Consider the following 17,383-nt stretch of genomic DNA (forward strand, 5'->3'; position numbering starts at 1 on the left):
CGCGTCTCAGACATACAAAAACGGGAGCGAAGAGACAGCATAAATAAACGCAGACGTCTACAACGCGCATGTGAAATGCCCGAAAACAAGCAAGCAAGGCTCCAAAAACAGAAAGCTCAACTGACCGACATACAAAAACAGACAAGGCTCAATACAAACAAGGCACGACGTAGACTGCAACGGACTTCTCCCGCAGCACAGGCGAATCGATTACACCTCCAAAATAGCGCGTCCCAAATACTGGACATGCAACAACGCGCCTCTCAAACGGCACAAGCAAAACATACACGTCGCGGACATCAACGCCAGACACCTGCTAAACGCTTGCGCCACTTAGCTGACAACGCGTTCAATAATGAGTCCACTATTGAGGAAAATTCATTGGGATTAATAAATGTCATTTGCAATCATTGTCATTCACTTAACTTCCCTGAAGAAACAACTGGCAATACAAGTAATGAATTTACACGTTGTTGTCAAAAGGGTCAAATTAGACTGCCTCCTTTACATTCATATCCTGAATATCTACAGAAGCTTCTAACTAACAATGTACCTAAAATATCTACAGAAGCTTCTAACTAACAATGTACCTAATAATGTAAATAATGTAAATAATAGCAAACAGACTACAAAGATAAAACTGTGTGAAACACAACAATTCATTGAAATGTTCAAACTGCAATTTATCTTAAATGCTATAGATTAAATCACAATGGGCACAGATCCATCATCTGATCATTTGTCATTATTATAATTTTTATCTTATATTGCTAATTTTTATAAATCAAATCTATGTAAACTTTATGTATTTTATAATATTCTATATATATATATATATATATATATATATTCCAAAGGAAATACTTTATACAATAAAGTTCTATAATTGCATTTTTTCAGAGGAAAAATGTGTCTGAAACCTGCAATGAACAATCACATGAGCTGAACAGTATCCTAGACATCTGTGGTAAGAAAATTTTCTCATTGTTTTTGTCAACCTGATATATTAAACAAATGAGCAGTAAACTAAAATGTTTTAAGGTCAATTTAAATTTGTTCTGTTTCATATTACATAGGTTTAGGCATGGCTTTCTTAGCTTCCCTGGTAACCTCCCAAGGTTTTGAAAATTTCTGTTTGATATCCCAGCATAAAAGTCATTTACTAGGTTTTAATAATAATTCTTTGCATTTATATATAGCACTTTTCTCACTACTCAAAGCGCTTAGCAATTGCAGGTTAAGGGCCTTGCTAAAGGGCCCAACAGAGAGTCCCTTTTTGCATTTTACGGGATTCGAACCGGCAACCAGAGGATTGCCAGTGCAGATCAACAGCCTCAGAGCCACCACTCCTCCTAACTCAGAACCTTTAGAATTAGAATCATAGAAAAAAAGTCATGTTTACACTTAAATCTCAGTTTTATTTAAAGATGAACAACTCCTATATGACTATTACAAATTTAATGGATGTTAGGACAAATGTGAGACAAATGTGAGAGTTAAGTTAATTTGCATTTCTTCATCAGACATATGTAAACTTTTGCATTTTCATGTTTTTATGCTTTTTTTTGCTTTTTCTTATAATGGTTTTCAGATCATAGTTGTATAGTGCTGATACACCTCTGCCCCATAATGCACTTAATTCTCATTGTGTGTCTTGTGGGCTTGAAAAGTAAATATTACGGTCAATTCTGTTACATTTTTACTCTAGCTATAATGTAATAAATAGATATACAGAACTAGAATGACAGGAACAAGGACCACCTAGGCTGCAAAATGCAACTTCATGTAATAGAATAAGCCAAAGATTCAGGTATTGTGTATTTCTTTATCTGTCTTCTTCTAACGTGATTAGAGTAACAATTGAAAAACAAAATGAGATTTTTGTTTATTAGAAGATCAGGATATTAGTATTTCACTGCTATAATATTGCCTTAATTTTTTTAGCCATAGAGGTTTACACATAATGATAGCAGAACTTGTTTTGCTGTGGAACCATAGTGATGAAAGCTAGAAGAAAATCTGGCAAATACTAATACAATTTTTCTGAGAGACATGTAACCTGATATTTTTTTAAATACTGCTTATCCTCCCCGATCTTACATTTATCTTTTTACTAAAAGAACAACCTACAGTACTTCAGTTTTAGTGTTGCAGATCCCACCCTGACAGCATTAGACACAATTATGAGCCTACAGTAGCTGAGACACCATTCCAATGCAGTGCACATACACCCACGCCAAATTACACTGGGCCCTTTTGTAGTTGGCATAATAGGCTAACAAATACTCTTGGTGCAATCTGGAGTGCCTCAAATTAAACCTAAGCAGCTGTAAGATTAACTTTTTCTGTGTATGGAAAAAGAAAAAACAGTGAATACAGAGGAGAAAGGAAGTATTCATCACATTTTAACAGTACACACCATCAAAAGGAGTTGTACAGGTAAACTTTGTTAAAATATAGAAACTATGGACAAGGGTGTATGGTAAAAGTGATTAGTATACAATTCGCTACCAACTCAAATTACTATATAGTTTTGGTGGTTTCATTACTGTGACAGTAAACAAATGTTTAAATTTGTAAATGAAGGAACTATTGTTAAAGAACCCAAGAGATCAAGTTGGTTTTCAGTGCAGATCTGAATGTTAAAACAGACTTTGCAGCACACTTCCAGATGGTAGGAGTCACAAAGAATGAGCCAATAAGCCAAACTTGATTTTGTGCAGTGTAGATAAATGATTATGAAATGTTAAATTTTTTAATCAAAACACCTTTGTAAGTCAGTAACTATATTAGGATATTTTTCATCTAAAAAATTATGTTTGGCAAGAACTTATAATGTAATTAAGTCAGCATTTTGGACATGTGCTGTGCTGTATGCTCTGTAAAAAATTATTTGAGATGGGTTCTGTAACCATATGGCTTTTCTTCATCGGGCAGGGGTGACTACTGATTTTCATTAAGTGTATTTGGCACATAATGTTTTAAGTGCTAATTGTTTTTACTTGTTTCAGCTTTATTTTTTTATTATATTTTTTTCCTATTTAAATAAAGTGCTTTGTTTGGCTTACTCCTTCTAATTTTGTATTTCTTATTGTAAAACTGTCACTTCTTTCTAATTATTATTTCTCATTTTCAGAAAAATGCAAGACACAATGTGATCATCTCTCAAAAGGCAAGAAGAGTCAAAGAAAGTATTCTATGGAAATTGAAAAAATACGGGACAACTATGGAAAAGAGCTGCAAAATATGCAGGAAACTATGATTGCTTCTGTAACAAAGGAAAAAGAAGACCTTGTACTGGCTCACCAAAGTGAAATTGAAAGGCTGAAAGAGGAGGTTTCTGCTAAGGTAGTGTATATACGCAGCTCTTAGTGCCTTGGATTGGATTTCCTTGAACAATAAGAACTCATAAAAGAACATTTTTAACAATTTGTACTACATATTTTCCGCTTATCTTCCATGCATATTGTCTAATGTCAACTTTAGAAGTAATCAGTTTTTAGTAACACTAGTAGATTTATTGTTGATTCATGCAGCCAGCTATTCACATTTAGTCTGCTTGTCTTACCTCTCAATTTACTGTACTTTTTTTTTTCTTTTAAAACACTAGAGATAACACTGAATCAGACTAGTTTCTATAACTGCTGAGTTTCAGTCTAGGTGCCAGTTTAATATTGACATTCTAGAGAAAACCAAAACAATTGGATACACAAAAAACAGAAACGGAAACAAGTTACTTTTTATAGTAACAGTTGTTAACCTTGGAAGGCTTCCTCTATGTAGAGGCAAAAAAAGGATTGACTCTGCTGTGGCATTTTTAAGATCTTCAGCAGCATATTTTTACATGGGACCTATTAATAACAATGCATCAACCAGTTTCTTATTCTAGAGGATAATTATTGCTGATAATAAAAAATAATTTTATAGCTTCTTAAAGGAATACTGCATGCAAAATGGTATTTTTTATCTTACTTAACTTGAGTTGTTTGTAGTGTTGCCCAAGATTCAAATTTAATCTCATGTCACCTTAGAGAACAGAGATCAAAAAGTTTATGATAGAGTAAGTTTTAATGGGGGATAGTAGATATCTAATACAGAACATCAGTAAACAATATTAAAACAGCCATGAAACAAATCTCGTTACTTATGTTGTATAATCTGCATATCCAGTTGTATCCTCACAAGGCCCAAAACTTTGACATTTTTTGCTAAAATACATTTAATACATTTTTATGAAAAATCAGAGTAGTCTCTGTGACCTTCACGAGAAAAAGCTGATTGGAAGATGAAGTAAGAAATCAGAATAGTATATGAAGAGGAGTTGCTTTCAAATAAGATTGAGGGTTTGAATTAATGATCCACCTCTCTCTGTCATCCATTGGTCAAGAGCCCTGTTTATAATACAAAAGCTTGATCTTGTTTGAAGTTTATTCCTGTTTGTGCAGAACTGGGTTTTTCTGGAATGTTAGTGTTTGGTTTATTTAAACTGGTCAATACAGTACAGAGTAATGGGGATTGTGGAAGAGAGGTGAGAAAATAAAGTGCAGGCAGGGTGGAATGGGTGGAAAAGAGTGTCAGGAGTAAGTTGTGACAGACGGATATCAGCAAGTGTGAAAGGGAAGGTCTACAGGATGGTAGTGAGACCAGCTATGTTATATTGGTTGGAGACGGTGGCACTGACCAGAAAGCAGGAGACAGAGCTGGAGGTAACAGAGTTAAAGATGTTAAGATTTGCACTGGATGTGACGAGGATGGATAGGATTAGAAATGAGTATATTAGAGGGTCAGCTCAAGTTGGACAGTTGGGAGACAAAGTCAGAGAGGCGAGATTTTGTTGGTTTGAACATGTGCAGAGGAGAGCTGCTGAGTATATTGGGGAAAGGATGTCAAGGATAGAGCTACCAGGCAAGAGGAAAAGAGGAAGGCCTAAGAGAAGGTTTATGGATGTGGTGAGAGAGGTAATGCAGGTGATAGGTGTGACAGAGCAAGATGCAGAAGACAGGACGAAATGGAAGAAGATAATCCGGGAGCAGCCAAAAGAAGAAGAAGAAGAAAGATTTTGCTTCCTGAACACTTTTGGGTGTATCTTATAGGTTTTGGCCTGCTGATCTCAAAAATCAAATTTAAATGTTCCTATCATATATAAAAAGAAGAAGAAGAAGAAGAAAGATTTTGCTTCCTGAACACTTTTGAGTGTATCTTATAGGTTTTGGCCTGCTGATCTCAAAAATCAAATGTAAATGTTCCTATCATATACAGTGGTGTGAAAAACTATTTGCCCCCTTCCTGATTTCTTATTCTTTTGCATGTTTGTCACACAAAATGTTTCTGATCATCAAACACATTTAACCATTAGTCAAATATAACACAAGTAAACACAAAATGCAGTTTTTAAATGATGGTTTTTATTATTTAGGGAGAAAAAAAATCCAAACCTACATGGCCCTGTGTGAAAAAGTAATTGCCCCCTTGTTAAAAAATAACCTAACTGTGGTGTATCACACCTGAGTTCAATTTCCGTAGCCACCCCCAGGCCTGATTACTGCCACACCTGTTTCAATCAAGAAATCACTTAAATAGGAGCTGCCTGACACAGAGAAGTAGACCAAAAGCACCTCAAAAGCTAGACATCATGCCAAGATCCAAAGAAATTCAGGAACAAATGAGAACAGAAGTAATTGAGATCTATCAGTCTGGTAAAGGTTATAAAGCCATTTCTAAAGCTTTGGGACTCCAGCGAACCACAGTGAGAGCCATTATCCACAAATGGCAAAAACATGGAACAGTGGTGAACCTTCCCAGGAGTGGCCGGCCGACCAAAATTACCCCAAGAGCGCAGAGACGACTCATCCGAGAGGTCACAAAAGACCCCAGGACAACGTCTAAAGAACTGCAGGCCTCACTTGCCTCAATTAAGGTCAGTGTTCACGACTCCACCATAAGAAAGAGACTGGGCAAAAACAGCCTGCATGGCAGATTTCCAAGACGCAAACCACTGTTAAGCAAAAAGAACATTAGGGCTCGTCTCAATTTTGCTAAGAAACATCTCAATGATTGCCAAGACTTTTGGGAAAATACCTTGTGGACTGATGAGTCAAAAGTTGAACTTTTTGGAAGGCAAATGTCCCGTTACATCTGGCGTAAAAGGAACACAGCATTTCAGAAAAAGAACATCATACCAACAGTAAAATATGGTGGTGGTAGTGTGATGGTCTGGGGTTGTTTTGCTGCTTCAGGACCTGGAAGGCTTGCTGTGATAGATGGAACCATGAATTCTACTGTCTACCAAAAAATCCTGAAGGAGAATGTCCGGCCATCTGTTCGTCAACTCAAGCTGAAGCGATCTTGGGTGCTGCAACAGGACAATGACCCAAAACACACCAGCAAATCCACCTCTGAATGGCTGAAGAAAAACAAAATGAAGACTTTGGAGTGGCCTAGTCAAAGTCCTGACCTGAATCCAATTGAGATGCTATGGCATGACCTTAAAAAGGCGGTTCATGCTAGAAAACCCTCAAATAAAGCTGAATTACAACAATTTTGCAAAGATGAGTGGCCCAAAATTCCTCCAGAGCGCTGTAAAAGACTCATTGCAAGTTATCGCAAACGCTTGATTGCAGTTATTGCTGCTAAGGGTGGCCCAACCAGTTATTAGGTTCAGGGGGCAATTACTTTTTCACACAGAGCCATGGTTTGGATTTTTTTTTCTCCCTAAATAATAAAAACCACCATTTACAAACTGCATTTTGTGTTTACTTGTGTTATATTTGACTAATGGTTAAATGTGTTTGATGATCAGAAACATTTTGTGTGACAAACATGCAAAAGAATAAGAAATCAGGAAGGGGGCAAATAGTTTTTCACACAATAATACTGTAGTTTTATTGCACTTGCATTTTTTTCCTCTTAATATTGTAATTATACATACTGTATACAGTAGAACAACTACAATCGGATCATCTATACTGATCTAAAAATTGTGACAATGCACCCCAGGTATACCAAGTACTGTTGTTTCATTTGCAAATTTAAAGAGTTTTGTTACTTTAAAAAAGAACGGTCTTCTTTGTAAGCATTTAGTTCCAGGGCAGAAACATGTGGCACATAAACCACTTGTTGATTCAACAGATATTTGTGCCTCCTTTTTTATATAAAATTTGGACTAATTAAAAATTTCAGTTAAAGTGATTAACAAGGAAGGTGAAGGATTTCAATATTTGAGATCAATGTTTCTATGAGTAACTAATTCCAAGATTAAGGAAGGTATTTTGATGAGGTCTCCAGGACTCTATACAAATACAAATCTTATTATGGGATATATCATCTACTGTTAAATTCTGCTCTGTACTTCTAAAATTTATATATATATATTTTTTTTTATTTCTTACTATATTGAGAAATTGTTCTGTGTACTGTATTGTATTGTATTGACCCCCTTCTTTTGACACCCACTGCACGCCCAATCTACCTGGAAAGGGGTCTCTCTCTGAACTGCCTTTCCCAAGGTTTCTTCCATTTTTCCCTACTAGGTTTTTTTGGGAGTTTTTCCTTGTCTTCTTAGAGAGTCAAGGCTGGGGGGCTGTCAAGAGGCAGGGCCTGTTAAAGCCCATTGCGGCACTTCCTGTGTGATTTTGGGCTATACAAAAATAAACTGTATTGTATTGTATTGTATTGTATTTTGTTGGTCCACAGATCAGACACGTCATCAGTAACAACAAGGATCTGCTATTGGGGCTAGAGGAAATCACATGGAATGCATTCAAGGATTTTGTTTATAATTTTCTTGGCAATTGTAGAGTACCAAACTATGTATGTCTCGTTGGTTAACAGTATGCTTCAAGCATACTAAACCACGAAATGCAACATGTTGCTAAAGATTCACTTTCTGTTTGGGAACTTGGACTTCGTTCCTGCTAATCTTGGTGCATTCCGTGATGAAAATGATGATAGGCAAGAGGAATTAATCTGTGCTAGCTAACTATTGTTAGACACTGAAACAAGAAGCAGCAAATGTAAATCAGCAGTAAAACTTTTTAGGTTTACCAAATTAATACCTGATGTGTGCATTATGAAGCAATTAACCACACTAAATCAATAAAAGATAATTGTTTCCCCAAATTGCTACGTGATACAGTCAATCAAAAATTATATTTATGTTCAGCTTGACGCTGTCATAATCTCCAAATGTTTTTCAGGAACCAAAACCTTTGAAACAATTTGTTGTCGAGTGTTTTCAGTAGACTTCTACAAAAATAATTCACAGCGTTGAACACATTCTTGGACAGTGCTTCATTTAAATAATTAATTGCAGTTTTACTGCTTTAACAGTATATAATAATATGTGTTGTGTATAGTTCTAAAAATGTATATACTATGTAGTTATTTTTGTATTACTGCTTAGCTATTGGTGATTAGAGTAGTTTTGTTTCTTTACAAACTTTAACTGAGTAATGTGTTGTTCCTTTGAAAATCTCCAGCTTGCTGTCACAGTTCTAAGACATACTGTATGATTGATTGAATACCAGAGTGAGAATGGGTATGCGCCTGAGAGTGTGCTTCAATGGTTTATTGTGCTGTACAAAGTCAAATCCAGCCTTGTAGTGTGCATCTCAGTGGACGGACTAACAGACAGACAGATGTCATCAGGGAAAATTGTGGCAAAAGTGAGCACGTACGGTAAAGACTCTTTCCTCCGGGACACAATCCCAGGGCTCTTTGATTCCAGGCGGCAGCTAAGATGCTGGGCTTCATGCAGAATGATAGCAAGTCAGGCCTTGTGCTTGTCTTAGTAATTGACACCGAACAAGTCATTTTACCTGGTCTGTGAGCCTATTATATTAGTAAGTAAAAGTCAATGATTGTAATTCACATCTATATTTGTAAGCTACCTTGGAATTGTGTTCACTACAGACCCATGCCACACTAAACAGGAAAATACTGGTAAAAAAAAACTTGCTATATTGTTAGTTTATTTAATGAATAATGGTACAAGTTACATTTCATTGCTCCACTTCAAACTGTTCAAACACCACTGTTGAAGTATCATTTGTTTGACATTTGAACTATACAGCATCTTATACTTTTCAAAAAAACAAATTTACTTTGTTTTGTGCATTTTCTAAGAATATTTCATTATATCTTAAAGCTTATTCTTCCTGTGACTGATTAGGAATACAGATTTAATATAATTGTAAAGTTTCACCATAAGCTTTGTAACTGCAGTCTCCCCCATACTATTTAGGTTTACAGAATAAACAATGCCAAAAACACTTTTTAAAAGGCATTGCATTTAGCTCTCTTTTTTTGGATCTGTGTGTGCCTTATTCCCATAGAAACAAGAGGGAACAGATTAGAAACCAGAACAGAAACACCCACACAAACCCTTTAATGTGTGGACTGCACATGTGGAGCACATTTTACCAGTGTATGATGTATATCCTCATGTCTTCAAAAATTCTTCCTATCAGTAAACTCTCATTATGATCTTCCTAACTACAGGACTGACATGGTAAGGCCTGGCATGGACCGGCATTTCAGTAGGAAAATGACATTAAAGTCACTTTAAAATATATATAAAGATGTCTCATTTTACAAACACCTTTATTGTGCTCGTAAGAATTAGTACTTATGGACACTTCAAAATCACTTCATTTTTTTTTTTTTGAATGACACTTCCTTATTCACTAGTACATATGAAATCCTCTTCTACCTGTTTAGTTCTGGAAGACTTTAGTTCTGGAAGACATCAAGCTGTTTGGAGTTCCCCTTAGTTTTGGCTTTCTAAATCTTAAGTACCCTACTTTTTAAGCTAATTTTGGGCTATAGTTTGTGCAGGATATGACAATGTTATGATAAAGAGTAAACCAATTAAGGTGTCTGGAGCAAAAATGACTTTAAAGGTGTGCACACCACATCAACAGACCTCAGGGGTTCACCACCTAATGCGATACAAGGGATCACATTTACTCCTTTTCACATAATTAAAAAAAAATAGAAATCAGAAATATAGGCATGTGGGGTGTCGCTTTATTCTATTTTGAGGTTGCTAAACATATAATATTTTTGATATTTCATTCTATACTGGTGGTCATAGCCCTCTGAGAGCCACTCCCAAAAGCTCAAAAAAATTACAACTTTCAAACACAGGTTGTAGACTATTTCGAGGTCAGTGATAATGAGTATGATCTTTCCTGAAGAAGGGGTCTGAGTTGCCTTGAAAGCTTGCATATTGTAATTTTTTTAGTTAGCCAATAAAAGGTGTCATTTTGCTTGACTTCTCATTACATCCATAATGGCTAACATGGTACAACACCCTAGTAATGTTACAATTAAGAATATTTACACTTTAAACATTAAACATTTACATTGAAGCACACATTTTATTAATTTTTCAAATATATGACACAACTATTCTTGTTTTATATTGTAAGGTTTCTAAACTCTTTTGGGATTCCCCCGAATGGGACGACACACAGAAGAGCGTCCCAAAGCATGATCGCTGTGTCTGTGGAAGACAGCCCGTCAGCTGAACTCCCAGCACTGTAGCAGCTTCTGCGAAAGCAAATCCGAAAAGATCGCGGTCACGTTATAAGCACCTGCCGTCGATGAGTGATGCAGGAAAAAATATTACTTGGCCACTAACCTGGCCGACAACCCTGCCTGACTGCTGTGTCTGTGTATAGGCGAGTGGCAGATCCCGCTACAATAAATAACCCTACTGTTCCTGTTTCAAGCTGAATAAACCTGGTTTTGCTAAAGTACTGAGACTCAGCCTCGTGTTTTGGGGTGCAAGACAGGGACTCACACGTCACAATATGCACCTTTGCCTCATGGAGTAAATCATTACATTTGTTATTAACATCCTGAATTAGGGTAGTTTATGCTAAAATAGATAATTTTTTACTATTGCAATCATTTTGCTCCATCTGTTACCATAAGATGAATTTGTAAGTTCAACCAGTAATTGAAGATGTGCTAATTGGGTTTAAATCAGATAGTAAATATGTTGGTGGCTAAGCATAATGTGTGTGAGAGAACAAAAATAAGAATTAACATAAAAATAAATGGCTTTTAATGGAAAAGAGAATTCACCAGTTAAATGCATGTAAAATGTTTTTTCTATACTGCAAATCATACAGTTTTTAAGACTTTTTAAAGATTTTCTGTTGGCAACTCCTTAATTTGCTGAATAATTGCTGGAGTTTCTTAAGGTACATATTTTGCTTAATTTCCAGGTTGAAAAAGAAGCAACTTCCAAGGCTGAACTCACTTATTCACAGAAAATTATTTTAATGAAGCAAGAATATGAAGGCAGAATTACAGGTAATATTATGAATACTCTGCAAATCTATAGTCAGTACAAAGTCATTTTAAAGGCCCGTATTTTAATTACATTATGCCACAAGAACCAGGGGTGGTAGTGGACTTTCTAGTTTTTGCAGATGCATTTGCCTTTACCAGTTATTTTGCCAGATAAACTCATGAAATACATACTAGAGAAAAAATATTCTTGAGCTTGCCTTTTTTGGCAAATGTACATTTTTTATGGCACAGTTTTACCTGTACAAGCTCTAAAAAGAAATTTGTAAAGGTTTATGCAAACATGGGGAATCTGTTCATCCATTTTCAAAGGGCTTCTCCAATTCGGAGTTCCATGAAGTCTGTGTGTCATAGCAGCATGAAGCAAAAGGGAAGAACCAGTCCTGGATGGGACACAGTTGCAAACACACACATAGTCACTGGCTCAAATTAGAGTCACCAACTAGCCTAGCAAGCCCATCATTGGGGTGTGGGAGGAATAAGTGGAGTACATGGACAGAGCTGGGATTCAAACCCAGGACTCTTAACTATGAAGCAGCAACACCCCTGATGGCCCAAACTAAATCCAAACACTATGATACTTTGGCATTTTATTATAAAATTGATAACTGAAATGATCAAACCTTATAAATTTTGATATTATTCTATTCCTAGTAAGATATTCAGAGTTCAGTGCCATTATTGAAATGTAGGCATTTGAGATTAATTTAAAAATGAATTGTAACATTTTGTAATTTTATTAATATATAATATTATTTTATAATAATTTTTTATTTTCTTAACAGAACTAAAAAAGTCAATAGAAAATGAAAGGGAGACTTTGACAGAATCTTTAGAGGAGGCACAGGTATGCATTTTATTGTAATTAAAATGTGTTATTTGCATAATAAAAAATGATTTGCATAATAAAAAGAATAAAGCTACAAATAGTATAGCCTTGTCTTTTCAAGACAAGTTCTTATGTACAGTTAGTAGATGCTGGACAATTGTTGGCTTGGAATCTTGCTTCTCCTACCAAATAGTTTTTAATGCAGGTTTGTAAAGTAAAATAAGGTAAACTAAAATTTTTGATGAAAGGTATGGATCACATGTGTGAAATTCATCTTCCTAGCATGCTTTGGTTATCATTCAGGTGAACCTCTAAATATACAGTACTGTTTCCACCACAAACACTTAATCCTGAAGTTAACTCAAACTTAAAACAGAGTATAAGTTGTTGAAAATCATGTATTGTCTTTTTTCGTATATACCATAACTCTTGTGATACTGGTCAATTTTTCAAAAGAAAAAATAATAGATTATGTTTTATGTCAGGTTCTTTTCAATGATGATTTATCTGAAGTTTTTCTAATTTTTTTAGTTTTCTTCAAGGATTGCTTATTTATCAAAAAAACTGTGCTTATTAAATGCTTATTAAAGTATCAAATAATAACCTAGGAAAATCTGCACAGACATAAAAGAGTTCTCTACAGTAACCATTCCATGTCAATAGCCTTTTTAGGATACTATTATGGAACAGTTGTGTTTCCTTCAACTTGTTTGCTTTGTTGACCAGTCATGCATTGGAGTGTGAAGGGTAATCATGACTATGTCCTCATTTATCTTGCTTGCCAGTGTGCTCTTATCAGCTTCATTTGCCTCCTCACAGGGTCTAGTATGTGATAATGTCCCTGTAAACATATTCAGTGAACAAATTACACCAGTATTACTTTTTAAATATTAAATGACTCGTCAGTGTCTCAGTACTGACTCCTTTTTCAGTTATTGTTCTCAGGTTTTTCTGCCCAGCTATTTGTTAGCACAGGTCTACAAATACAATTTTTCAGTTGCTTAGTTAGAACAGTAAAAATAAGTATTAAATGCCATTATCCATTACAGAATTTAAGGAAGCTCAAGTCCCCAAGGGAAAAAAAACATTAGATTCAGAGATAGCCACATTCAGTCTTACATACCCATTTTGAGTTGTCTGCCAACATACCATATATGTCTTTGGCAGTAAGCAAAAGTTCCCAGAAAAAACGAATAAAAATTCCAGTAAAATTTGCCATCACTAGACAGTCAGTCACCAGACCAGGATTCAAATCCTGCTTGGTTCATATATCTGGAGCTCTGGAGTAGCAGTGCCAACCACTGTACTCCTGATGCATCTTAACATTGCCACTTCCAAGTTGAAAAAAGGATCCAAATTTGCAAAACAATCTGATATATTTATCCTAATTTTTGAGTTTAAGTCAACTTACAATGAAGAGTTTTATTTTATTGCGATAATTATATTAGCCAATTACGTGAGTGTACAGAAATTAGTTTGTCAAGCTGAAATGACATAAATATGAAAAAGTCAGCATTGTTTCAGTACAAAATAATTGCCATATATTGGTTTTGTCAGTACTTGAGATGAGAATATTTGACACACCTGGCAAACTTGGCATGCAATCAAGCTTTCCTCATAAACTCGATTTGATGATTGATGTTAGTTTAGAACACCTGAAATTTTTTGACAAGAACAGCCCAACAAACTCTCCAGTTCTATCCACCTAAATTTGTTAAACTAACGTTAAGTCGAGATTTCAAGGTCCCTACTCTATCACATTATTTGGTAAATTACCTCAGGTTTATGGAGTTGTCATGTTAAACAACACTACTTAGGCATTATGTGACATAAATTTAACCATGATATTAGTGGTATGGATTGCAGTTTTTTTTTTTTAGGTTTTGAAATGTTGTTGGTCTTCATAAACCTTAATTTTCTAAAGTTGTAATTGTAACCCAGTAATGCAGTCTTTCAAGATAGTTGTCATTGGTTAACTGGTATGACAACCATTTTATAAAATATCATAATCACTTTAGCAGTTATGTCCTCAAAAACCTCAGGTGAAACTGTTTAAGTACTTTTTAAACAGTTTTTTTGAGGCTCTGTGTTATAAATCATTAACGTTGTGCCACTTTCTCTTTTGTATTACCAATAATGAACATTGTCATTTAATGGCGCTCCAGGGCGGCCACTAGAGCAAAATTTACAGGATGCATCTTATATTTTGATGGCGTGTCAGGTAAAATGTTGCAAATGCCCAAGTGAACGTATACTTTTAGTTTTGGTCCCAATACAAAGTGAAATAATAAAGAATACTTACTGTTGATTTGGTATAACAAAATCAGATTTTTATTAAATTCATGGGTATTTCTTTATCCTGTTAACCTGTTGTGATGTGAGATTTTGCATATAATCTGATAAATATTTTGTATGTCTTTATTTGTAACTTAGGCAAAGCAATGTAATATAAGTGTTACATTATTGATAAAAACAGCAATGGTTTCATGGTTTAAGAACCCCTTCCCCCGACCAGGAATGAGTCTCTTTGAATTTTACAACACGTTTGGGGAGATGTGCCTCAGACAACTTTGGCTAATGTTTCTCTGAAGTCTCTCAACTCCCACACAAAGCCAGGCTGCCTAACTGCCAAGCTTTACCTTAACAAATGGTTTTGGGGGATGGCAGGTGTTAAGATGTTCTAGTCTCCCATTGGTCTGATGTATGGCTGTTTGGAACTGGCTTGTATCAGAAGCCTTTAAGTACCATGACGTCCTATTGGCTCTAGGGGTTGGACAGAGAATCTATAAATTTGCTTGCTTAACCTCTTACTAAACTGCTGAATGACCATCTCACACCATGAACTAAAAAAAGACAACATAATGAAGAGCACAGCTCGGCAGCCATATTGAGACAGGCAATGCGGCCTGTTCTAAAGAAAGCTGACCACAAAGTGATGCCTTAACTAGAGACAGTTTTAAGTAACTAAAGTCTGTGTGCCGCCTGAAACTACACATCACCATTTATCAGGTTATATGGTTGCCAATATTCAAATGTACTTTGCATATTGTTATTATTTATGAATATTACCAATAATACATTGTTTAAATTGTAACTTAACTCCTGCTTGACTTTTACTACACCTAATTGCCTGAGGTTATAGAAGTAGAAGGGAAGGTGGGGAGAAGTTATATACCTTATAAACAGTGGTAAGTCTGTGAGATTAGCGCCATTCTGACAAAGGCTACATATTAATAATACAAAAGGGGAAAGTAGAGCAATATATTACTCTACCAAGACAAAACATAACCTCTGCTCAAAAAATAGTAATATGGTTGTTTTTTTTTTAATTCCTATAATACACTCTACTTAACAGAGTCATATATCCTCAGGACAGCGTATTTGTAAATTTTAATGCAGGATGAACATGTTATTTGTAGAATATCCACAACTGCTGTAATTAGGAAGCTCATTTCATTAATTAAACAAACAACAGAGAATTAAAGTTAAAATTGAATTGCCAGTAAAGCACTTTTAACTGATAAGTGATACACAAACTGAAAAATTAATGCAAAGACTGTTTGAAAATTAAAAAGACTGCTTTTTTTATTTCTGCTTGTAGTGTTTCAATAAGAAACAGAATTGGGGTTGGAGGGAACTAGATACTGTGTTTTGAAGTAATCTAACCACTGACAAAGTACCACTGTTTTATAGGAGGAAAAATGTAAATGGATTCAGTATCATTTGCAGAAATAGTGTCATTTTCTAGGGTACAAGTTATATGAATATGAATAATATGAAACTGTTCCAAACTGCAAGTAAGTGTTGTTTCATCTGAAATCCAACAAGAAAGAAAAATTGACATTCTAATATCTGAAACATAAGTATAAGTTATTATTGCTTGAATTTTTTCCATTTTATGTAGTACTTTTATTATTATTTTATGAAATTATTCAGTATGAAATGACTTCTGTGAAAACTAAGGTGGATGTATATAATATTTTTTATTGTTGCTGTGTTCTAATATCTACAGCAAAGACTTGATGAATTGACTGGGCAGCTTGAGAAATTCAACACAATAAAACAGAGGGTTGAAGAATCTATACTGAAAAGAGACCTTCAAAGGAATATTGAGGTATATAACATGTTTCTTTGTTCTTGGCTATCTTGAAGAAGCCTTTCATCAGTCACTCAGAAGTAGATTTAAGGACATAACTTAGCCATCAAACCAAAAAATAAAAATCCGTTTTTATGTAAAACATTCAATTTATGTACTTTTAGTAAACTGTTTTTTCCTGGAGTGAGTAAGTATCCTGCCTACTTTCTGGTGAAAAAAGGTCAACATTTTTTAATTTTCCTAATAGTTGTAGTTTGTTTGTATTTGAAAAAGAAGGATAGAATTAATTACAGCTAAATTATCTTTAATGTATATCATACTGTATTTATCTGTATATTTATGTAAGGATTTTTGTATTATATATATTGTATTATTATGTTGCTTTCTGACAAGGAGTATACATTTAACAAGGCCAGGGTGTTCCTACACATGTTCCTTGACTGGATCCTAATACAGGTCTGGAAAAGTATAGAATAATTAATAACAGATTCACACAGCTGAAGTGACATAAAAGTGTTGAACATTTAAAAATGTGTGCATTAAAGTAATGGGGAAATGGGATTCAGTCTGTCCTCAAACAAAAGGATTATGAGCTGTGAACTTTAATTTACTTTAGTTAGTTTTCTGCACAGTGACCTTGAATTGAATTAAGAACATTTTTAATGTTTCTTTGATTGTAAAGGATCTGAAAGACATAATACCTTATGGTTTGTATTATTTACATCGTTTTTTATTGCACATGTATCTCATAACTCTTTTCTTTCATTGTACTGAGTTCTTGTTATTTCCTTGTAATTTTAAGATTTTTCTCCCATAATTACTTTCTAAATTAATCTTTTCTTCAAAGCAGTCACAATAAGCAGACACATGTACAAATTGTGTTTCTTAGTAAATCTTCAAGCAGGAAAACAACTGTATTAATTAAGCTTTTTACTAAAAACAGATGCTTTGTTTCATTGAGACATTTACAAAAACGAAGCCAGAACTGAAAAGCAGAAAGTCCAATGATGACCTAACAAAGTTAATACTGTGGTGAGAAGATTAAGTAAAAAATGTTCCGTCTTTTAACTTTTGTGATTACATGTTTGAATGCCGTCAATAGATTAAGGATATCTGATTTAAGAAATAAAAAGTGACAG

At 34.8% G+C, this 17,383-nt stretch overlaps 2 protein-coding genes across 4 annotated transcripts in view; one reads left to right on the forward strand and one right to left on the reverse strand.

Moving 5' to 3' along the window:
* The window catches only part of ccdc69 (coiled-coil domain containing 69), a 51,329-nt gene that overhangs the window by 22,853 nt on the left and 11,093 nt on the right, over positions 1 to 17,383 (forward strand). For all 3 annotated transcript variants that reach the window (XR_007936293.1, XR_007936292.1, XM_028813220.2), the window contains exons 2-6: positions 901 to 967; positions 3,137 to 3,348; positions 11,235 to 11,322; positions 12,105 to 12,166; positions 16,161 to 16,262. Coding sequence is in view for 1 of the 3 variants with exons in the window: in XM_028813220.2 (XP_028669053.2) it covers positions 901 to 967; positions 3,137 to 3,348; positions 11,235 to 11,322; positions 12,105 to 12,166; positions 16,161 to 16,262 (531 nt within the window). In the remaining 2 variants the exon portion in view is untranslated. The remainder of the gene's footprint in view (positions 1 to 900; positions 968 to 3,136; positions 3,349 to 11,234; positions 11,323 to 12,104; positions 12,167 to 16,160; positions 16,263 to 17,383) is intronic.
* Positions 1 to 17,383, reverse strand: part of zgc:175280 (cationic amino acid transporter 2 family protein) — a 90,963-nt gene that overhangs the window by 18,492 nt on the left and 55,088 nt on the right. The window lies entirely within an intron of this gene.

This window comes from Erpetoichthys calabaricus, chromosome 11, assembly GCF_900747795.2.
Source record: "Erpetoichthys calabaricus chromosome 11, fErpCal1.3, whole genome shotgun sequence".
NCBI lineage: Eukaryota > Metazoa > Chordata > Cladistia > Polypteriformes > Polypteridae > Erpetoichthys > Erpetoichthys calabaricus.